The sequence below is a fragment of the Semicossyphus pulcher genome, unplaced genomic scaffold (assembly GCF_022749685.1).
Source record: "Semicossyphus pulcher isolate SPU_LCO1_2020_fin unplaced genomic scaffold, fSemPul1.0.p SCAF_19, whole genome shotgun sequence".
Lineage (NCBI taxonomy): Eukaryota > Metazoa > Chordata > Actinopteri > Labriformes > Labridae > Semicossyphus > Semicossyphus pulcher.
The window spans coordinates 4530284-4554377 of record NW_027211692.1 but is presented as its reverse complement, the minus strand read 5'-3'; the positions used below and the strand labels follow the sequence as shown (position 1 = coordinate 4554377).

Here is a 24094-nt window from a genome sequence, read left to right as displayed (position 1 = left end):
AGTTTTACATATATCTAATTTGATTCAATATATATAAATTCTATTCACCCTCAACACAACATTTTTAGTAGATCTCTGTTCTTAAGACAATGGTTTTTTTTCTGTCTTCCTGTCTGTGTGCAGAGAATGCTGGACTATCTGAAGGACAAAAAGGATGTGGGATTCTTCCTTAGCGTTCAGGCTCTGATGCAGACCTGCAGGTCTGTGATGAAGTCATTTTGTTACATTCTTTATTTTATTCAATTCACCCCTGGAAAAAAGCCACTGTCAGTCAAAGCTGGTGTTCTCTGTAATCGATAGAAGCAGTAATATTTTAAATTGGCACCTTAGCTGTGGAGAAAGTTGTACAATCAGCTTGTGGTTTCACCCATTTTACATTCCTACAACACCCAGCATGCATTGCGCCCCTCCCTCTGAAAGGAACGGCCCAGCGAGAGACGCTGCGGTAAAATACTACCGCTTCGCTGCAGGCAACGGCTCAGAGCGGTACAGAATCTGAAATACAACAAGAATATACCGGTCGATCGTCTAAAAAAACTTCAGGTCTGCAGTCTACTTTTCAAACCTGACGATTTTGAACGAGACATGACATCGGAGGCGGGTGTACTGGATTGAGGACGTGTAGTTTAGCGAGCTCCCTGGCCTCCGCCAGATGACGCGTTTTACATAGTCTGGCGGAGGTTTTCCAGGGCCCATTGGAGAAGCGGATAGCGTCCTCCAAAGGCACAGAGCCAAATTGCATTTTTGTTCCTACCATAATGGCATTAGCTCCCCATAACAGCACGATAGGACTGAGGTTGTGAGTTGTTTGTTTTGAGAGAGGAGCAAAGTTTGTTGGACTGCATTTTGTTAAACTGACTCTAACCCGAGTCTTTGATGTTGACAGCGTTTTGGACCTGAATGCTTTTGAGAGACAGAACAAGGCTGAGGGCCTTGGGATGGTTTCAGAAGAGGGCACTAGTAAGTATCGTCTACAGCGACCTGTGTATCTCATGTATCTGGTCACACTGTCTTACACACTGCTACATTTAAACACACACTGCTAAATCTTTGTTCTCCTTTATTTTGCATTGGTTTGTGTTATAATCTGACATTTTTCCAGTCCCAGTGTGTAGTGTATTCTTGTATGCATTTGTGTGAGTCTGAATTTGCCTGTTTGTGGATGCAGGGTTGCAGGTATGTTTTCATGTGAATGTGAGCCATGACACTCTTGAATTAGTCACAGCATTTTGACTGTTGATGTATGGTGATGATCTGTTTATCATCCACTGACAGCCATGAGATTTCTGGACTCACTGCGTGTCTCTTTGTCTTTCTCTCCCCCACATCTCGTTCACTTTGCCCGTTTCAACCCTTTACCCCTCATGCTCATGTTCTTCCCACCCGTCAATTTGCTGCTCTCACGGTTCTCAGATAAGAAGCTAGAACGTGGTAAATGAAACTTTGATTTCATATATTTTCCTTCTTCTCTGTCCTCTCTGTCTCTGAAAGCTAATTACCTGACTAGTCTTTCCTTGCTGTGAACTTAATACGCATTTCATTTCACACTCAAGATCCAAGCGAAATAGAACTTTACAGTCACTTGTTCACTGGTACATCAATGGAAACCTCGCAATGATACAGATGCTACCATAGCTTCAATCATGCATTGTATCTCTGCCTTTTTTCCACTTGAAGTGATTGTAAAGCTTCGTTTTTCGTCTTTGAGTGTTTTATCACAGATCTACTGTTACTCCATCACTCTCAGACTTGTCAGTGATCAGTGGGAAGGAAGACAGTAACCTCATTTTCCTCTCCCACTCAGTTCTCTCAAGTAGATCATAGAGAACTACACTGACCCTGTGTCCTAGAAACTCTGAAATGAATTGCAGCAGCATTAGGGACTCTAATCCTAAAGTACGTTTTGCTTTAAACCCCGTCTACATCGGTACGTAGCCTTGCATCCGTGTCAGTACTCTGACTGGGTTCTCCAAACAGGAGCCGTGCTGACCGTTATCTACTGTAGGTAACACACTTTATATTGTACCTCATATAAGCCAACTCAAAAAATCTCTTTAATGTTCATATTGCAAGACAAAGTAATGCAAACTGTTAATAAAATCACAGATGATTGGGTGAATCATGTACCCTGTAATTGTGTATTTTTGACTCGTAACATTCTGACCTTGTCGTATGTGACCCCACCCCTTTGCTTGCCCCAGATACTGAATCATTTAACAGTAGTCATTATGATTACAGACTCCCCCCACCCCCTCCAAGTTATGTGTCCATGTTTGTCTTTATTGGAAAATATAAAACCCAGCTCCACAGTTTGGTTTGGTTTTGCATATGTACCATTACGGTTACATCTGAGCATGCTTGTGCATTTTTCAACACACCAGTTCCTGGTGGCATGCCCAGAGAGAGCTACAAGATTTGTGACTTGTATTGGATGGGATTTAAAGTGTAATAAAGGCCATATTTAGATGATAACATACAGTAGGTGAAATGCCCACACATAAGATAAGAAGATTAGTTGACATTTTTCTACTTCTCTACTTCAACAACCGGGATAAACCGCACGTATACTGTATTTTCCCTCATTAGATAAACTCTACATCACATTTTGTGACGTGTTTTTCTGCACATCCATACTCACAGCTCACCGGAGTTTGCAGAGTTCAGTAGATCTGTCCCGCATGACGTGTGCTTTGAAGATATCTCTGTATTTCTGTGTTCACCGTCAGCATCTGTGTCACAAGTGTGTCCTCAGTTTCTGTACATATCTGTTATTCATGTGTTCCCTGTCTTCATTTATCTCTGTGTTCCGTGTCCATGACAGTGTGAAGTGACGTGTTTTTGATCTGCTGTCATTTGAGTTCAGTTGACTGGATGTTTTCTGTAAAGCGTGTCTGGAGAGCTAGAGAGAGGTGAAGTTTTGGGGTAAGGAAGCAGAAGAAAAAGTCGAATAATTTTCCTGCTGACAGATGGACAAGGAGGTGTTTGTGGTTTTACTAACATATTCTAATGAAGCAGGGGAGTGGTATGAGGTGATGGGACTGTTTTTGCTCTGCACATGTGTGGACACACTCACTCACAGACACTTGCATACAGCATACAATACAAGTACACTCACTTACAGTCTTTCATTGTCATTAAACTCTGCTTAATTTTATCTCCTGTTAAAGATCATATTTTGTTTGTTGATAATTGTAATGGAGCAAGTTTCAGCTTTTTGTTATATAATGTAAAGTTGGATTACCATAATCACATTCCACCAGCTGATGCTTGACCTAAAAATCTAATCTGGAAAATTTATTTCCTGCATAAACCATCTGTTTTAGAAAGTAATTTGATTTTACATTCATCCTTACACAGTGCAGTTTTTCCTTTTAAAATATTTATAAAATATATTTATTTTAAGAGAGGTTCTCCAGATCTTTAAAGAAGGTAAGAGAGATTACTGAACTAGTTACAGTGAAACAAAAGTATCTGTATAAAAAGCTGATTTTTCCTTGGAACTGGTGAGCTAGTTTTATCTGTTAGGCAGTGGAATAAATGACCTGTTAAGATGGAGACACTTATGATTGTGTTGCTCATTGCGAGAACCTTCTTATTAATTTTATTTATACCTTATTATAAATTTAAAAAACGATGAAAATGCCATTTGTAGGAAAAGTGATATATAATTTGCTCTCGATTTAACATTGAATCAGTGAAATAAAGTAAGTGAAGAGTTCAATTTAAGACAGAAAATGCACAGCTTTTTATTTCAGCGTACCTAATCGGTTGTTGCTTCCTTTGTTTTCCACTGTGTATTCTAACCGAATAACACAGCAGAATAACAGAGTTCACATGTACTCAGGTGTGCAAATGTTCTTTTGGATGCAAAAAGCTTGTCCTGTGCTTTTTTTGCCCAGATGAGAAAGTGATGGCGGACGATGAATTTACGTGTGACCTCTTCCGCTTCCTCCAGCTTCTTTGTGAGGGTCATAATAATGGTGAGTCTTAATCAAATGCAAACTGGTTTAAAATGTCTTTTCAGCGAGGAGAGTGCTCGGTCACTTTTGTACAATGAACCACTGTTGTACATTTAACATGTACATGTATTACCCTCTGCCTGGATTGTTACAAGTTGACTTCAACATTAAACTGACAATCTCGAAGTTTACAGTTTTGGTCTTTTGGGTTCCATCTAATGGCGATAGACGGTAATTGTGGGAGGACACTTCCCAGTTTAACCAGACGTCTGTGGCTGGCTCCCTTAGTCACGGCTGTAACTCTTGATTTTCCTCGCTGACGGTCGCTTTCCTTTTCAGACTGTTTGCTTCATCTGAGCGTCGAATTTGTTTCTTTTTCTTCGGATTGTCACTTATTTTGGAAGTTGTATCTGTAGTCATCCATATTTTCTTTGTTTGTTCAGCCATATTAGTTTACTGTTTACTCGCAACATTTACAGAAAATTACGGAAATGCATCTGCTTAGCTCCACCTATCCTCTCTGGCAGACCAACCACTGCTGGGTGATGGGAAACACGTCACTAACTGGGCGCCGCTTGTGATTTTTTTTTAGCAAATGTCGCCACAGACACATCCCTAGTTCTACTATATACTGCAAATGCAAAGGCTTTCATCAGTGGGCCATAGGCTCAATCATCATTGTGTTACTTCATTCGGCGATAGATAGAGACTTAACAGACATTTATTTACATGAAAATCTTCGAGATTATCACTTTAAGGGAAATTATATTTCTTAATGAGATTTGGTTAAGTTATTTTAGTCATAGAAAACACCATTTAAAGGGTGTCTTGATTCAATGGTTTGCTTTCAGATTTCCAGAACTACCTGAGAACCCAGACAGGCAGCACCACCACCATCAATGTTATCATCTGCACTGTGGACTACCTTCTTCGACTACAGGTCACTCTGATAAACAGCTAGTGTTTCCCTGATCTTTTTCCCATTGACTCTGGACTTAAGTCTTCTTTCTACATGTACATGTTTTGGTTAGTTGATTGTTTAAAGATATCTTAAGTTATCGCTGACAGATCTTACGCTGGGCCGATGCTCATTCTAAGTTTTGTCAATCAACACATGTAGATTTATATTTTAGATATAGTTTTTTTGAGTACTGTCCTAAAGTGTGAAAACATTAAACATGGCATTCACTAAATGAAAACTTCATCTACTAAATGACATATATTTAGGTATGGACAAATATATCACATTTTATCTGCTCCAATTTGTCGGGAAACAGACCTCAAAACTAACAACTTGTTTACTTCATCCTCCAGGAGTCAATCAGTGACTTTTACTGGTACTACTCAGGAAAAGACATTATAGATGAGCCCGGTAAGAGGAATTTCTCCAAGGCAATGACTGTGGCCAAGCAGGTCTTCAACAGCTTGACTGAGTATATCCAGGTAAGCTAAGACGTTGAACACTGGACACATTTTGCAGTGTTTTGTGGGAAGCCAGTGAGTCACGCAATATAAATAGTCACTGTTTGAAGGGTGGAATCTGTGGGCTGTTAACCTGAACACTATGTGATACGTCCTCCCGAGTTAGCAGGTTTTCCCCTCATTCATGTGGAATTCGCCTTTTTCTTCCAAAATATCCTTTAAAACAAACCTTAGAACAAATCAAACATACCACAAGCCACAATAAATCTAGATTGTGAACCTTTATATCTACTGAATATACCTATGAGTATATATATTTCTTACATGATGATAGCACATCATTATATTTTATATATATATATATATATATATATATATATATATATATACATATTACATTTTCCACCTTGTGTTTCCGTGTCTGTCAGGGTCCCTGCACCGGTAACCAGCAGTCTCTGGCTCACAGCAGGCTGTGGGACGCTGTTGTCGGCTTCCTGCACGTCTTTGCTCATATGATGATGAAACTTGCTCAGGTAAGAGACCTATAGATAAATTGGTCTTTATACTTTTCTGGATTACATACTGTTTATTTCTCTATGTTATTTTCTGTAAAGAATTCAGAAAATTCAGCATTTTAAATGATCCAATCATTAATTTTTGTATTACAGTTTACCAAAAGAATCCAAGACATTTGGAAATATAAATTAACAAATTACTTATATTATAATTCATTTTTCCACTTTGAGTATACTAATTTTGTGACCCATCTCTCTCATGGATCCTGCAGAGTAAAGTATGTATTTATTTGATTATTCTTCTGTTTAATGAAATGGTTTTTATCTCTTTTATAACTTTCTCTTTTATACTTTTAACCAGCGTTTTCCCCTCCTTCCTTTATCAGATTGTTTCTGCCTCTTTGCTGAGTAGATTTAAGACTTAACTTAAAGTACGAGTGTAGGAGACAATATCAAGATTAGACACACCATGAAATGTTTATATTGAGTATGATTACACTTTATGTAATATTAAATAAAAATACTCTATAACATGCTGCTGTAGGTTTGAGCTCAGGTTTGAACCTGAAACCAAACTTGAGTTGGACTCAAACTAAATTGAAAAGTTGCACAGGATGTAAGCTGGTTATCTTTTAAATAATATTTAGATGCAGCTGAATTTCTTAATCCACTGAAATAAAAATATGGAATTTATTCTTAAATTAACAGATTAACGTATACATTGATATAGATGCAAGCACAATGCCCCTCTGCACACCTTTACTGTGTCTCGCATAAACTGGTCAGTTAACTAGAATAAGATTTCAGTGAAGAGGGCAGAAATAGTTTGAGACAGAACAAACTTTCTTTCTCTTTAATTTTCTTTCCGGTACTGATTTTGTAATACAGTTAATCCTCTTTGCCTTTAGTGTATATTCATGTCATAGTACTGACCAGTGCTTTGGGTTTGATTGTGCTTTGGACCAACATGTGTTTGCTCTGAATAACTTGTGTCTGCAGTCTGTAAATGGTTTGACCTAACCCGTCTAATTGTGTGTGACAGTGTTGATTGCGACTGATGCTGCTGTTTAAATGCATTTTCACATCGTCATCATCTTTGAAATGTTTGTTTATTTTTAAAGCGAGATACGATAACTCTCGCATCCACACTTTAAGATGAGTTGTGGTCATATATATTTCTTCACAAGCCTTATTTGTTCAGTATTTGATAAGCAAGCAGATCTGTGTGAATTGAAATTTATAAATAGATGTTGGCTGATGATTTAAAAAAACAAAATAGAGGATGTGTCCAGGTAAGAACGTAAGCTTAAACTTAAATGATTAAGATTAACATTTCCATACCATTTGTTAAATAATATCCAGGCTTGATGGATAACATTTTTATTTCCATGTAAAACCCTGTTAGATGCACCCTGATCTTGGACAACGAAATGGCGTAAGAATCTGTGTCTCAATGCCATCATGTTTAGAAGCCCTTCATGCTTTTTTAAAGATCATCACATTACATGTTATGCAGCTTAATACCCCCATCATTTACATTTCCTTGTATTGTCTTCTATTTTATTGTCCTTTGCATTAACCAGTATTATTACTGCTTTCTAACAAGCCATTAAGTAAGGGCCCGATCAGACAGAACGCGTTTTGCAGGTGTAAAACGCGAGGCGCACCGCACTGCCTTTCTGTGAAAGTAAACACCCGATCAGACAGAGCGCGTTTTAGCAGCTGGGGGCGGCTTTTTTTCCCTACTGTTGTTAAGGCAACCACCGAATCATTAGCTGTCATTAACCTAACCGTTACATTGTAAACTGACAGAAGGCTCACCTCTCCTTTCATCCGATTGGACAATGAGGAAAAAACGCCCATGACGTCGGGCGCTTTTCTGCTTTGAGTTGAAGTTTTTTCAACTCGAGGCGCTCGGAGCGTTTCCTCAAAAATGCGAGGCGCACAGGGCGGAAAAAAGCGAGGCGCTCTGCGAAGCAAAAGCAGCACGCAAAAAGCCTCTCATTGAAAACAACGACAAAAAAGCCGCCCCAGCTGCTAAAACACGTCCTGTCTGATCGGGCCCTCAGACAGTGAGTGTCCATTTAGAGACTGTTTGAATAAAGGTTGACTAATCATGTTCAGATACATTTTACACCATCAGTAGTCAGCTGTGTCGAGTAGTTTGCTGTTTACTTTAGATTTTGAAGGGGCCTCATGCAAAATATTATCGATTGATCATTCCCTATTCATTACATATATTTCATGTTGTTCCCTAAGGAATCTAAATGTCTTGCTTTGCTTCTTTTGTTTTAGCTCTAAATGTGACGTTTTGTATATATGCTTCTTTTGTCTCGTAGAGGTTATTAAAAGTTGACTGATGCTTGCACATCCTGACACAAATATCCTCCAGATCTCCACCAGCTTGAAAATCCCTAAAGACTATCTGAAATATTTGTTATCTGCTGGTGCAGATCTTCAGAAGTGCAAAGATCAGCAAATAAGTTTATGTTTTACTTGCACCCATGCTGCGGCCATTCAAGATAATTTCTCATACCCTCCCATGTTTCCAGTAGCTGTCATGCTTTCCATCACATCACATGTACTATCTATGATGTTTAAAATCCATATTCTTTATTTAAAAATGCAAACCCAGGATCATTTTTGGAGTAGAGCACACTCTGAGGTAGCGTCTCTTGTCATTTTACGTCTCAGAACCCCCCTCACATTAAACTGTGATACTTCATCGAAATGACAACATTTCAGTCGGTGCACATTTTAAGACTATTGTTTTCTCTGCTGTGTGTTTGTGTTTTGCTGCTTGTTCTGGCTGTGTTGCAGGACTCCAGTCAAATTGGACTGTTAAAGGAGCTGTTGGATCTGCAGAAGGACATGGTAGTGATGCTTCTGTCACTGCTTGAAGGTATGTCCAACCCAGTCCAGAGATGTCTTCCTGTTTATGTCACATACTTTCTGTACTATATTTCTCATCTCCTGTCACTTTGTATGGCTCTTAGGCAATGTGGTGAATGGCACCATTGCCAGGCAGATGGTTGACATGCTGGTGGAGTCCTCCAGCAACGTAGAGATGATCCTCAAGTTCTTTGACATGTTCCTCAAGTTAAAGGACATCGTCGCATCTGACGCCTTCCGAGACTATGTGACTGACCCCCGTGGGCTAATCTCCAAGAAGGACTTCTCCAAGGCCATGGACAGCCAGAAGCAATACTCCCCCTCAGAGATCCAGTTCCTCCTCTCATGCTCAGAGGCTGATGAGAATGAAATGATCAACTTTGAGGAATTTGCTGATCGTTTCCAGGAGCCAGCCAAAGACATCGGTTTCAATATCGCCGTTCTGCTCACCAACCTTTCAGAGCATGTTCCCCATGACACTCGCCTTCAGAACTTCCTGGAGCAGGCAGAGAGCGTGCTTAACTACTTCCGCCCGTACCTTGGCCGCATTGAGATCATGGGAGCCAGCAGGAAGATTGAGCGCATCTACTTTGAAATCAGCGAGGCAAACCGAAACCAGTGGGAAATGCCACAAGTCAGAGAGTCCAAACGGCAGTTCATCTTTGATGTGGTCAATGAGGGCGGTGAGAGTGAGAAAATGGAGATGTTTGTGAACTTCTGCGAGGACACCATCTTTGAGATGAACATCGCTGCATCTATCTCTGAGCCTGAGGGAGAAGCTGAAGAAGAAGATGATGAAGAAGAAGAGGAGGGCGGGGGAGAGGAAGCAGAGTCCGGAGAAGGAGAAGAGGGCAATGGAGAAGCTGAAGCTCCAGAGTCAACCTCAGCCTTTGCAGACTTTTTGAAGAGCGTGGTTGAGTTCTTCAACATGTTCACCTTCCGTAACCTGCGGCGTCAGTACCGAAAACTTCGAAAAATGACAGTGAAGGAGATGGTGATCGGCCTAGCTACGTTTATCTACACTATTGTGATGGGAATCCTTATGTTCATCTATAGCATATGTAAGGGCTTCTTCACACTCATATGGAAGGTGCTGTTCGGTGGAGGCTTAGTAGAGGGTGCCAAAAAGATGACAGTGACAGAGATCCTAGCCAGTATGCCAGATCCCACACAGGATGAAGTCCACGGGGATCTGCCACCTGAACCGGGGGCTAGAGATGTCCAAGATTCAGACGGTGGGGCAGACCTCTTAGATGCTGTGGGAGGAGAGGAAGAAGAGGAGGAAGGCGAGGACAGGGAAGGTGGACGCCTGCCTGGTTTCAATACTCCCGGGGGACTTGGAGACTTTGGTGAGACAACAACTGAAGAGCCCCCCACTCCTGAGGGAACACCGCTGCTGAAGAGAAAACTGGTGATGTGCTCTCTTTGTTAGTTGTTTACTGTTGTTTATGTAAATTCTTTTCATTAATCAGTGAATTAACTGCAACACAATTATCAAAACAGTTGGCTGCCACAGGAGGAGGACCAGAAGAGGAAGAAAAACCAGCAACTGAAGAGGAGGTTCCTCAGGAGACTGAGAAAGCAGAGTAAGTTTCTTCATGCTGGGAATCAGAATCAGAGCTGAACAGCGTCTGTTAAAGTTCTCGGGCTAACCTGCTATTAGCTATGAACACATTTTAGTTATGAATCATTATTTGTTGACATTCAGGTACAGAAATGTATCCAGACATTTCAGTGCTGATCTGTAACTGTTTACATCTTCACATATCTGTGTAGCTGTTCAGATGTTAGTCTGAAGTATCTCTGGTTGTATGTTTTTTTTCAGCACCGAGAATGGAGAGAAGACGGAGAAGCCAGAGCCTGAACCTGAGGTGAAGGAAGAAGAGCCAGTGGAGATAGAGGAAACGACTGTGAAGACCAAGGCGAAGAAGGACAAGAAGCCTGCCGAGGCGGGCTTTGAGCTGTGGAACGAGCTGGAGATTCAGAGGATTAAATTCATGGTGAGCAGCTCTCTATCGGAGTACGACACTAAATGGTGGATGTGAGTGGTATTTGAAGAAAGACTTTGTTCAGGCGGTTTGAATGGATTTTATTTAGTTTGTACTGGTTGTCTTTCTCCATCATTCTTGTAACTTCGTGACAGAAGAAGCTTATTGCTATTCATTACATTAGTTATTTCATGCAGGATTTCTGCAATCAAACAGGAGAAGAATAATTTTTCTCTCCTAATAAAATCGTATTTGTTTTCTTTATCGCTTTAGAAAAATGCTGGTTTTGTGCTTTGCTGGTGCTAAACCCGTTTCTTTTCCCTTCCCCCCTTTAGAACTACCTTTCTCGCAACTTCTACAACCTTCGTTTCTTGGCCCTGTTCATCTCCTTCGCTCTCAATTTCATCCTGCTCTTCTACAAGGTCTGTGTATTTGTAACCAGCCTTTGTCACATATAGAATCAATAGAAGTGCTTTTCTGACGAAAAATGTCATCCTGCTTTGTTTCTTTGTTTTTTTGGTCTGACCCTTCCAGGTGTCTGACAGTCCTCCAGGCGAGGAGGAGTTTGAGGGATCTGGTCTGTTTGAGGGCTCTGGTCTATTTGAAGGCTCTGGTGCTGAGGAGGATGGATCCGGATTTGATGAAGCAGGAGGAGAAGATGAGGATGAAGAAGGTCCTATGTACTACTTCCTGGAAGAGAGCACAGGCTACATGGAGCCATCCATGGCTTTCTTCGCTATCATACACACCATCATCTCCATCCTCTGCATCATCGGATACAACTGCCTCAAGGTAGGCAGTGTGTTTACAAGTATCTACAAGTTCTTTTGTGTAATCTTGTAGATTTCAAGATTGTCTGTATGCTCCTTCTGTACCCTTCAGGTCCCTCTGGTTATCTTCAAGAGAGAGAAGGAGCTGGCCAGAAAGCTGGAGTTTGATGGTATCTATGTCACCGAGCAGCCTGAAGACGATGACATCAAGGGCCAGTGGGACAGACTGGTGCTCAACACGCCGTAAGAGAATTAGAAACTTACTATAACAAGTTAAAAAACTGAGGTTACTATAACAAGTTATAACAAGTTAAAAAACTGAGGTTACTATAAATCAAATTTAATTATGTTTCTCTTTCAATCCAGGACTTTCCCAAACAATTACTGGGACAAGTTTGTGAAGAGAAAGGTGACTCTTTCAAACAGCTTTGACTCCACGTGTTAGGGATGTTACTTTTGCAGTGAAATGACATCTCTGTGTGACCTCCAGGTGCTGGATAAATATGGTGACATCTACGGCAGAGAGAGGATTGCAGAGCTGCTCGGGATGGACTTGGCTTCTCTGGACGTCAGCGCCATGACGCATGAAAAGAAGCATGAACCAGACACCTCAATGTTCAGCTGGTGTGTACTACCCCCTTTTACATAAAACATGCATGTTTGTGGCGCATAATATCACAGAACAAACGTGTCCTTCTCTCTGTAGGATTACATCTTTTGACATCAAGTACCAGATCTGGAAGTTTGGTGTTGTTTTCACTGACAATGTGAGTAAAGAAAGCGGTTCATGGTTTAATTTAGACAGTAAAGAATCTGTGTTTAGTGTAGTGTACCTGACGTCCTTCTTTCACCTTTAGACCTTCCTCTACCTGGTTTGGTACATGTTGATGTCTCTGCTTGGACACTACAACAACTTCTTCTACGCCTGTCATCTTCTGGACATCGCCATGGGTGTGAAAACCCTGCGCACCATCCTGTCCTCCGTTACTCACAACGGCAAACAGGTCTGCACACGTCCACAGTGATGCACCATGAGGCTTACTGCACATGTGTTTTCCCCGTAAGGAACTGTACAATGATCTTGAATAGATAACACATCTGTCTGTTCCTCACAGCTGTTGATGACAGTGGGTCTGCTGGCTGTCGTGGTCTACCTGTACACTGTTGTGGCCTTTAACTTCTTCCGCAAGTTCTACAACATGAGTGAGGATGAGGATGAACCCGACATGAAGTGCGATGACATGATGACTGTAAGTGGTGGGCAGAGACATGGTGATATGACAGAGCAGTAGTATCATTTCATTGTTTTCCTAAGCTGACCTCCGACCTCTTTCTCTCCTGCAGTGTTACCTGTTCCACATGTATGTTGGCGTGCGTGCTGGTGGAGGCATAGGAGATGAAATTGAGGACCCAGCCGGTGATGAATACGAGCTCTACCGAGTAGTCTTTGACATCACCTTCTTCTTCTTCGTCATTGTCATCCTGCTGGCTATCATCCAGGGTATGCTTTATCAGTGGTTGTCCTTTTGAGCAAAAGGGCTTCACGTTGTTTGGGTGTAGGTAGAACCCTCTGCTGCATCCAACCTTTAAGTTGTTGGTGTTCTGGGAATGTGGTGGTACAAAGTGCGATTTTCAAGTCTCTATCTGTCGCCGAATGAGGTAACACAATGGTGATTGAGCCTTTGGCCCGCTGATGGAAGCCTTTGCATTTGCAGTATTACAGACTGGGTGTCTGTGGCGACTTTCGCAGAAAAAATGACAAGCGGCGCCCAGTTAGTGACGCCTTTTCCATCAGCCAGCAGTGGTTGGTCTGCCAGAGAGGGTAGGCAGAGCTAAGCGCAAGTGTTGCGAGTAAACAGTAATCTACTATGGCTGAACAAACAAAGAAAAGATGGATGACTACAGATACAACCTTAACAAGAAGTGAAAATCCAAAGAAAAAGAAACAAACTCGACGCTCAGATGAAGCAGTCTAGAAAGGAAAAGCGACCGTCAGTGAGGAAAATCAAGAGTTACAACCGGAGCCAACCGTGGACGTCACACATGCAACACTGTCTGGATATCTGGGAAGTGTGCTCCCGCTATTACCGTTTATCGCCATAGGTGCCGCCAAAGAGAACGAAATTGAGATCTTGGAGATTAGCACTGTAAGGTGGAGTGGGGGACTTTTACATACAAATATTCATGTGTTACATTCAAGCCTTTGCTGCATTTCACAAAAAAAATCTGTTTTTAAATCTGTTATTTGGTGAGAAAACTTAAGAGGCATCCGAGAAAAGTTGTTGAAGCTTCACAGAAAGGGAAACATGTCATTAAGAGAAAAAAGAAAGGGATTAACAATGACGGCAAACCCTGATAACCACAATTAACAGGGATGTAAACAGCTCATGTAATTACTTTCACTGACAAAACGGGGAAGACAAACATTTAGCACTACAGATTTGAATCATTATGCAAAGAGTATGAAATTAAGATACATTCAAAACTTAAACCACCAGACTAATATGAAGGTGCTTTAATCACAGAAATAATAAAGACATAGCTACTTGTCGCAGGACAACAGATCCAATGGTTTTGTATGATGTGAAACACATCAGAAGTGTTGAATGACCCAGCGTAGGGAGTCATAAATTCTGGTTGTTTACTAGAAATTTGGAATCCGAGACAAGGCAAAAAAAATAGTTTTCACCGGCCAGAGCAAACGTAAACTTTGTTGAGAGGAATTCTTTGTTAATCCTCAGACTTGAAAGGAATGCTCTCTGTCTCTCAGGTTTGATCATTGATGCGTTTGGAGAGCTGAGAGACCAGCAGGAGCAGGTCAGAGAGGACATGGAGGTAAGATAATGAGCTTCAGAGGGATTCAAGTGGCCCTTTAACTAGATCCACCTTCAGTTCTCCTTCAATTACACACCAGAGTATGTTTAATCCAAAGTGTCCCTTCTCCCTCTAGACAAAGTGTTTCATCTGTGGAATCGGAAGCGACTACTTTGACACGACGCCGCACGGCTTTGAGACGCACACCTTGGAAGAGCATAACTTAGCCAACTACATGTGAGTTAACTTTCAGAGAGCAGATATGACAATTATGCTTCTTTTAAAACCCTGTGTCCACATGTTTTTTTAAATGAATGTGCATTAAACAGGTATTGAATGAGTGGACAATGTTATACATGCTTACATATCTTATCCCAGTATCAAAAATGTACTTATTTGCTCATCTTGTTGCTTATAGATTATCTGCTCATCTTGTGCTCATGAGTTTTGCCTCTGTTCTGTCTTTTTTATCCTCACGTACTGCTGCAAAATAATATATTTTACCAAATCCTCTTGTTATGTTACGTTATTTTTCTCCCCTCTCTTCTCTTCCAGGTTCTTCCTGATGTATCTCATCAATAAAGATGAAACAGAACACACAGGACAGGTCAGTAAACTTACTTTTAAAATATATAAAGGAGGACCGTAAAATAAAGGTGCAGCCCTCGTTGCTCGTTTTTATCTTATACCTGAAAATCATTCTTCACTTATTTATTTTCTTACTTAATTCTGTTTTATGTTTCGTCATGTTTCGCTCTGTGTTTCAGGAGTCATACGTGTGGAAGATGTACTCGGAGCGATGCTGGGACTTCTTCCCCGCTGGAGACTGCTTCAGGAAGCAGTATGAGGATCAGCTCGGATAAAGTCCTGCGGCGTTTATGTGCATCTGAAGAAGAAAGAGAGGAGAGGAGAGGAGAGGAGAGGAGACAAGAGGAAAGGAAAGGAGAGAGGAGGGGAGGGAAATTCAGAGAGAGGAGAGATTAGAAATTAATAGATTGAAAACATCTATGTCTTAGTTTTGTCCTTTGTCTGCACATTTCTCTCCTCTGTTGAAGCTATGCACACTTTGGCTGCACTTTCGTGCCACCTGCAGCTGAATGTTGATGGAAGAGGTTTGAGAGAAGCAGAAGAATAATATCAGAGAGGCATCAAAAGACACAAGAAGTCAGGGGCCTTTTTATTCCGCTATGAATACTCCACATGGCCTTTTTGTGTAAAATATACATAGATTGCCTTGCATATCGATGCATTTATACACAACTAGCTCCCTCAGTCGCTACTGCTGTAAACGTCATAGTGCCTATAGCAAAGTCACTGCTTTAGCAATCAGATTGTTTAGGTTTTTAGCTTTCACACTTTTATTTGATTAGAGTGATATGTTTTATTGATTTTTTTATATGGCTGCTGCCATGTGATATTTTATTTCTGATGTTTTAGTGAGAGAGTTTTACAAGACGATGATTTAGTTGCTTGTATCTCTGACGTCCCTGTGACGTCAGGGAACATTTTAGGCCCCCTCTCACTCCTTTTCTCCCTCTCAAGACTAAGAAACGTGTCTTAAAAAAAACGCTATCATGAATGGAAACTCTTTTTGGACTGACTAGCCAAGATAATAAACAGAGTATCATCTGCGTATGTGACATATACCAGTGTGAATCAGCTGTATAGACAAACCCAGTTTGCACTCTCAAGTCTTACAATGCGTCCCTGGATGTATGTGGTCCCCTATCTCCACTGGTGTCTCTGTGCCATTTAAGATAGTGCTGATGTACACACATACAGTATCGGAGGATGCCAAGGTTCCTTATTTATTGTTTATATGCAGATCAAATCTTCTGAAGACGACCGTTTTAGCCCGTCTGTATTTCTGGCCAACAGTCTGTTTAACGACACTTTATGCACAGTTAAGTTTTTGTCCGTGCATTAAAATAAGTTATGAATGTATTTCATGTATGCACTTTGGCCAAAGTGTCATCTGTATAACTGAGTCATGTCGAGGCTGTTTAGAGGCCTTTTGATGAAAAGACATATTTTACATACATCATAGATACATAGATTTATTTTTCTTTAGGGCTTTGGAGAATTGAAACGATCACGCTACTTTGTCAGACATGAACATGTCATGTGTCCTGATTGTGAAGTCCATTACGATGAAGAGAATCGATCTCACGCTGAAGAAAACGCCCAGTTTGCAGTCAGAAGAGGAAAAGTAGCTTTTGTTTTGCTAGTTAGGATTTTACGATAGATATTTTTAGGAATCCAGCAAATCAGTTATTTTTCTCAATCAAGAAAGTCGCGTGTGATGCGTTGATCCCAGACAGGTCTGTCCCACGTCGTCTCTCACAGGTCACGTTCAAACTCACACACTCTCCATCTTCTATTTATCGTCATGACTCACTTTGTCGGAGGCAGAGCAGCCTTTATTTTTGCTGACGACTCTGAAGTGTGTGTTTGCTGCTGTGGTCCACACGGAGGCAGCTTACGGTACGGAGCTGAATGGAGATCATTACTTTCCACCTGACTGAGTGTCCTCTGACTGAACCCTGTGTTTCAATACAGAATAAACAGATTATTTTAAGGAGAACTGGAGCGTGTGTCCTCATTTACATGGAAGCTTCTTTGTGTGCTTACTGTATGTGTGTGTGTGTGAGCTCTTTCTCTACCTTTCAAGGTTGTTCAGGGGTTGGGGGCAGGGAGCGCCTTATGTGTCATTACAAGTATCGTTAAGGAGTGTGTGTGTTTAAGCATGCATGAATATTTATGATTTATAGAATTAGTTTGCGTGCATAAAGTCATGCAGTCATACCTGCGTTTTGTTCACGATTTTCTTCATTATTTGTTTCAAGGTGGCTTTTCTGACCGACCTGCCGCTCAATATCTGTTTAAACGTTAAAAAAAAAGACGGCTTCCTTTCCGGTCTTTCTGTGGTATAAATCAACTTTTTAACTTGACGTTCGAATTTCTCTTTACAGCCTTCATACTCTGCGAGGGTCACACTGACCCTCACGCTGTATTTCAAAATGACAGCGTGATAAAAATGCCTCCTGTTTTTTGAGTTGAACATTCCCCCTCGGGCGTCTGTGTCGCGGTTTCATGCAGGCAGGGCAGAACTTTATCTTAATCAAATATGTGCTTTAAACAGGAAACACCCATGTTTCAATATGACAGCCTTTGTTCTCTTATGTCTCTGTGTGTAGCCAACCCACCTGCATGTTTATCTTGTTAAGCATTTACTGCAATAACCTTCTGCCTCCATGAAGTATGTATGTATAATTACTGCAGACTTGCAGATACAGTGATACCTGGTAAACAACCAACCAAAACAACCAAACCAGCAAAGATGACAAGTAGTATTCTGATAGCTGAAACTTTAAGATTGTGAAATACCGACCCAAAGCCAAAATAATGCGATAAATAAGAACGTACAAGCAACAGTTGAAATTAACTTGTTTAGACAGTGAAATACATTCACTTATATCCTGAGTTTTTTTACAGGATTACATTTGTTTGACTGGTTTAGTTACCAGCTACTTTACATCAATGTACAAAAGTTAAAATCAGCTCCTTTAACCAGTTAAGACTAAATGTTATATCAGTAAGGGCAATCCAATAGTTCAGCACACAGTAGCGTAACACTCAAAGGGAGCGTTATTAGTGTAGTTTTTTATACATTTATATATTATTGTATATTTAGAATACATGCTATCTTAAATGCATGACTTGTAACTTGTAAAAGAAAATCTTTATATCGAAGGTTATTTTCACGTATCTGAACACTTCCTCCTCTTGCTTCATGTTTTAATTCATGTAGATTTTTCATGCTGTTCAAACACATAAACGCTTTTGTTGTAAGGTGCCACTCCTCTGCTGGGTCAAAGGTTAACGTGCATCTTGTGCCTCCAAAGTAAACACGGTGATGCAGGCCTGGGTTGGGTACCCTGCCCGGCCCCTCCCTCATCACCTGTATAAATCGAGGCCTCCAGCAGAGATCAGCTCCTGACACAACCCTCCTGATTCCTTCCTCCTGTACATCTCTCCGGCTGCTGCCATGTTTGTTGCTCCTCCAGGCTACCAGCCGGTCTACAGCCCTGTAAGTATCTGCATCACTGCTGCTGAGTTTAAAAAGGGTGTGACTTTCTCTGTATGTGTGGCTCTGTCGGTAATGCATTGCACTAATGCAAAGGGATTAAGAATGACTCACCAGCAGGTCAGCCAGGCTGAAAATATGCTAACGGAAATAATTCAGACAAACTATTTCTTTTTTCATGCAGACTCATTTCTTATAGGTTGGTCAACGTGACATGACAGCATAAAGAGTGTAAGACTCAAAAAATCAACAACAAAAAAACTTTTAATTCGGATAAAAATACAGCATGTGTTTGTGTTGTGATCCCCCATTAAAACCTTTGAGACCAAGACCCGACTAAATTACCTGTATTTACTATATGAAGCAGTTAAAACCAACTCCACAGGTATGTTTTGAATGCAGCACTAGTATTTTTCCACTGTTGTATCGATACTGTTACTTTAAAGATCTCAATACTTAGAGCACTGCTGATTACATCTATAATACGTGACTGATAGAGATGTGTTTTGTGTACCTGTGTGTACTGGTCTTTAAATATTTTGCATGTGCACCGTGCAGAGTATTCCCTATGTGGGGCCTGTTTATGGAGGCCTGAGGGAAGGATCATCCATCTACATCCAGGGGTCCATACCTAAGGACATGACCAGGTGAGGAGAAAAAGCACAAACCTGTAACATTGTAACACTTTTAACCTAAAAGGTCTGCTTATCGTTTACAATCTGGCGGGTGTGATCTCAGTCTGGGTGGAGCAGCTTTCTTTGCCTTGTTTGAGTTCAAAGAATTCTTCTAACAAACACTTTGTCGCTCCCCTTTTCACAATCGTAATATCAGAGCTGCAAATGGCACTTTTACAGGCCAAAGCAAACACTGCACATTCCTGACTGTGTCGACATGTGGGCAGAGATTTTTTAAGAGTTTCTTTACACCTGGCCCCACCTGCTCTGTTTGCATTCCCTCTGCTGTCTGACACTAAACCAACATATCAGTCACGTCAGGGATTATAATATCTCTGGTTAACTTCTGTTCTTCAGGTTTTTTCTCAACCTGCTCTGTGGACAGGCCGAGTCCAGCGACGTCGCCCTCCACTTCAACCCAAGGTTTGACGGCTGGGACAAAGTGGTGTTCAACTCTCGTCAGAATGGATCCTGGGAGTCAGAGGACAAGATCCGTGACATGCCCTTCTCCAAAGGCAAGGGCTTTGAAATGGTCATCACGGTCACTTCACAAGGCTACCAGGTCAGACCAAGAAGTCCTCACATACTTACAGACTTTACCTTATGGAAAACATTTATATTTGGCCACAGTGGGAGGCGTGATTATTGACTAATGCCTTAATAAACATTTATATCTGCTAACAACTATATTTATATATTTATTTGTTTTTACAATTTTACCATTAACTTCACCATAAGTATTTTTTATTGGATCATACTGAAAGAAAATGCGCTGACACACTCTTCTCAACATGAGCACACTGCCCTCTTGTGGTCTTGTTGCAGATCAAAGTCAACGGGAAAGACTTCCACACCTTCCCACACCGTCTCCCTGTGGAGAGAGTTTGTGGGATGCACATCGCCGGAGATGTTTCCATCCAGACCATTAATGTGATCGGGGTGAGGCTTCAGGCCCTGAACGTTTCCGCTTCATGCTTTGGGCTCTGCTGGGGAAAAGAAAAATTCAGCAGAAAACACTGATGCTTATGATAATAATGATAAATGAATAACTGATCGCTAATGCTTCCTGCTTCTGTGTCAGGGGGCTGGAGGTGGCATGAATAGGTATCCTGGAGGAATGGGAGTGAGTAAAACAGCAAATGTTGTCTTTATAAAAATGTGTGTGCTTGCTTTTCTGTTGGGTTTAAAGGTTTTTTTATTTCTCCAAATTCTTACTTCAAGCAAGCTGTAGCGAAGTTAAAACCTCAATGTGCAACAAAAATTAAGTCACAGTCACAGTTTGGCTTTTTAGGGAGGAATGGGGGGAGGTATGGGTGGAGGAATGGGAGTAAGTATAAATTATTTCGGTATAAAATGTAATTTAACACAGCACTGTACAGACTATAATATATTCACCACTTTTCAACAGGGGGGACACCCAGGATGTGGCACTGAGGTATGTTTTAATTTTTGAGGTTTATTTTCTATGAATGAAAATATTTTTAATAACCTTTTCTTCTTTTAAACCTATATCCAGGGAGGACATCCAGGTGGCATGGGAGGAGGAATGGGTGGAGGAATGGGAGGAGGATATCCAGGCAGCATGGGAGGAGGAATGGGTGGAGGAATGGGAGCAGGATATCCAGGCGGCATGGGAGGAGGAATGGGTGGAGGAATAGGAGGAGGAATGGGAGTAAGTATTCATACACTCATTTTTGTGTTTCTTAATTAAATTAAATACTTCATGCAAAAGTTTTTAATCTGTCCTCCACTTTTGAACAGGGAGGGTATCCAGGAGGAAGCTCAGGGGTGAATAAAAACTTTTCTTCTGCTCTTCATCCATGCTCAAATTCATATATTTTGTGTAATATATGCATCTCGTTAATCTTGTTTATTCACAATAAATCACAGTTAAAAATTCCATTTAATCTTCTTTTTTAAAATGTGCTTATTCGCAGGATGGCATGGGAGGAGGCATGGGAGGTGGTATGGGGGTATGAACCAATGTTATAAATGCTGATTCTATTTTCCATGTACCAGTTTGATTGTTTTAAACTAAACTAAACTAAACTAAATTTGTATTTTTTTTCTACTTCAAGGGAGGATTCCCAGGATCAAACCTGCCGGTGAGAATACTGCAGTATAAGACTTTATGTATACATGGTATTTTCTTACTTCTGTTAGATTTAAACCCTATATCTCTTCATCTCATTGTAGGGTATGGGCGGGCAGCCAGTCTACAACCCTGTGAGTAAAATTTGTTCCTCAAAAAAGTTTTCGGCTTAAAAAAAGATCTAGCTTAATAGTTTTATTTTGAAAGTCTTAACCGGATAACACAGTCTATTAGCCAATGTCTACCTTGACTCTAAATCCAGACAACCGTTGGAAGTAGAGTAGTTTGAAAGGCGCGTTTTACTGCCATCCAGTGGTCATAAAGAAGAACTGCAACACGTTAAACTAGCCAAATGAGCTATGGTGGAGTGATCTAGCCTTGGGATTGCCGGTAAGCACCGCTAACACTCCGTTTGTCCCCAACAGTCTAAGTTAACGTGTAATTTAGCTTGAGCTATATTTAGACCAATAGACGTACGTGAATACGCTGCCCTCTTGTGGCCACAGCAACGAACAGCAACAGGAAACTAGTTAAGCTAGCGTTAATGCCTAAATCTGCCTACTAACACTTCCCGTTAAAACACTTTCAAAATAATATGTCTGAGTCGTTTTTTGTGTATTTTAGTGTATTGCTAATGTCAATCATTTGCAAAAAATAAAATAAAATAATTAAACTTTGTATTTCACTATGCTACTAGGTATATACAATTGTTTCTTAGGCGTGCTTTAGTTAAACCGTAGCCCAATGTCACCAATGTGTAGATAACTGTCATAGTAGTTTACAGAGAACATATGTACTGCCCTCACCTGGTCACAAATAGGAACTGCAACACATTTAATTCGTCAAATACCGAGATTTATATGATCCCTTACTAGCGAGCACAGCTAATTTATTCTACATTTAACCCTAACATAGAGAGAGGAACATAGACGGCGAACGCTGCCTCCAGAAGTCTCCCTTTTCCCCGCTAGGTGTTTTTTTTTAGCAGGAGCGGACTGTTATTATTTAGAAATATGAGTATTCACTGCCCTCTTGTGGTCACAGCTGGGAACAGCAGCACCAAATTAGCCAAGCTAGCGTTAATGGTAACGTTACGTGTGCTACAGGAACAGCAATAGCAATAGCAAATTAGTTAAGGTAGCACTAACGGCTAGAATTGCCAAAGTACAAACACTTCCGGTGAAGACTTTCAGAATACAATGTCTGATTTGAAAGGATATCGATAATGTCAATAATTTTATGAAAACAATAAAACAAACCCACTATACTAACCAGTCGTATCAAATTGCTTTTCCCTTCTCCCCGGGCTGTTAGACAACATAAGAATCACGAGTGCTCACTTCCCTCTTGTGGTCGCAGCTGGGAACAGCAACACCAAATTAGTCAAGGTAGAATTAATGGTATCGTATACTAATGTAAACTTCCGGTAACATATTTCAAAATACAATGTCCGATTCGAATAATTTTTTTTCTATCAATAATTATATTGGTTATATTAAAATGTTTTATTAAACAAGCTATTTATCACTGTCGGCGGGTTGGCTGAGCTAGCGCTGATACTGCTCAGCTTATAAAATTTGAATATGCTATTTGGTAGGACCATAGTTTAAAAAGTACAATGATTATTTTTCACACAAAATAATGCTAGCTGAGTAAGAAAGGCTAACAAAAAGTAGCCTATGAATTTGTTTTTCCACACTACATTTGGTCTGCTTGACATAGCTAATGGGAAGAGTGGTTTAAGCCTGTATTTACAAATGCTAGTTTTTACTGCCCTCTAGGGGCGACAGAGAGGAACACATCTGTCTTTTTTTTGTCAGAAAAGTCCAAACTGATTCTATCAGAAATAAACTGAAATATATACATGAAATTGTAATTGTTGTCGGCCATGAGATAGCAGAACAATCACAGGGAGGGAAAACTTTCAACTGTTAATTCATCCTCTCAGCTGAAAGCATAGCTGGGCCACAGCTGTAAGAAAGTACAGATTAAAGAAGGTTGAAGACTCAGCTAAGACTGATATTGCAGAACTGAGCCTCAAATTTAACTTTAATCCTCAGAGTTGGATTTATAAATATAATACTTTTCATTCCATGTTGTTATCTGTCTGTGATGAGCTTTTTAGCCTCACAGGGCCACCTGTGTTGCTTACATATATAGTCACATTATGTTACCTGTCTCATTTTGTTTTGCTGTGTGTCTGAAGCCTGTGCCGTACTCAAACATGATCCCAGGAGGGATGTTCTCTAAGAGGACCATCATCATCAGAGGCATGGTGCCCTATGGAGCCAACAGGTGTGTGTTTGTGAGTGTACATGCTGATATCACTGACAGTAGTGTAATAGTGTGATTGCTAACAGAGAGTGTTACCCTCCTGGGTGTGATGCAGGATGAGCATCAACTTCATGGTGAGCAGATCTCGGGACATTGCCTTCCACATGAACCCCCGGGTGAGGGAAGGGATGGTGGTGAGAAACAGTAAGATCGGAGGTAACTGGGGCCAAGAGGACAGAGAGCTCAGTTTGAACCCCTTCATGGAGGGACAGTACTTTGATGTAAGTTAAGTTTCTACATCATTTTGACTCCCTGTGCGGTCAGCGGTGGCTTTATATTTCTACCCTTGCCTCTCAGATGTCCATTCGCTGTGGGAACCAGAGGTTTAAGGTGTTTGTGAACGGGCAGCACTTGTTTGACTTCTTCCATCGCCTGCAGTCCTTCAACGAGGTTGACATGCTGGAGATAGAAGGAGACGTGCAGATTTCCTACATCCACTTTTGAGGCCACACACTCATCTATAGAAAGCTTAATTTTCTGTACACTATCCACCTATTGCATGTGTTTTTCAGTTGCCATCTGGTCTGTCGGATGATATGCCAGCTGC

The 24094-nt window shown here is 40.8% G+C and overlaps 2 protein-coding genes across 2 annotated transcripts in view; both read left to right on the top strand.

Moving 5' to 3' along the window:
• The window catches only part of ryr1b (ryanodine receptor 1b (skeletal)), a 63633-nt gene extending 46689 nt beyond the window's left edge, over positions 1-16944 (top strand). The window contains exons 83-108 of the mRNA XM_069668145.1: positions 124-200; positions 887-960; positions 1414-1431; positions 3900-3980; positions 4811-4899; positions 5274-5402; positions 5810-5914; positions 7302-7331; positions 8532-8561; positions 8717-8798; positions 8893-10199; positions 10292-10374; positions 10614-10788; positions 11112-11198; positions 11311-11568; positions 11659-11789; positions 11913-11955; positions 12037-12170; positions 12253-12313; positions 12404-12550; positions 12662-12796; positions 12891-13047; positions 14317-14381; positions 14497-14597; positions 14916-14967; positions 15128-16944. Of these exons, the coding sequence (XP_069524246.1) occupies positions 124-200; positions 887-960; positions 1414-1431; positions 3900-3980; positions 4811-4899; positions 5274-5402; positions 5810-5914; positions 7302-7331; positions 8532-8561; positions 8717-8798; positions 8893-10199; positions 10292-10374; positions 10614-10788; positions 11112-11198; positions 11311-11568; positions 11659-11789; positions 11913-11955; positions 12037-12170; positions 12253-12313; positions 12404-12550; positions 12662-12796; positions 12891-13047; positions 14317-14381; positions 14497-14597; positions 14916-14967; positions 15128-15223 (3747 nt within the window). The 3' untranslated portion in view covers positions 15224-16944. The remainder of the gene's footprint in view (positions 1-123; positions 201-886; positions 961-1413; positions 1432-3899; positions 3981-4810; positions 4900-5273; positions 5403-5809; positions 5915-7301; positions 7332-8531; positions 8562-8716; positions 8799-8892; positions 10200-10291; positions 10375-10613; positions 10789-11111; positions 11199-11310; positions 11569-11658; positions 11790-11912; positions 11956-12036; positions 12171-12252; positions 12314-12403; positions 12551-12661; positions 12797-12890; positions 13048-14316; positions 14382-14496; positions 14598-14915; positions 14968-15127) is intronic.
• Positions 16945-18395: 1451 nt separating this feature from the next.
• On the top strand, positions 18396-23991 carry LOC138597327 (galectin-4-like). Its single transcript, XM_069668916.1, has 13 exons — positions 18396-18450; positions 19006-19094; positions 19479-19683; positions 19947-20060; positions 20413-20448; positions 20638-20793; positions 20883-20909; positions 21059-21094; positions 21200-21226; positions 21318-21347; positions 23420-23508; positions 23603-23768; positions 23845-23991. Exons 1-13 carry the CDS (start codon positions 18409-18411, stop codon positions 23989-23991), a joined length of 1164 nt encoding a protein of 387 aa, XP_069525017.1. The 5' UTR covers positions 18396-18408.
• Positions 23992-24094: the final 103 nt, after the last annotated feature.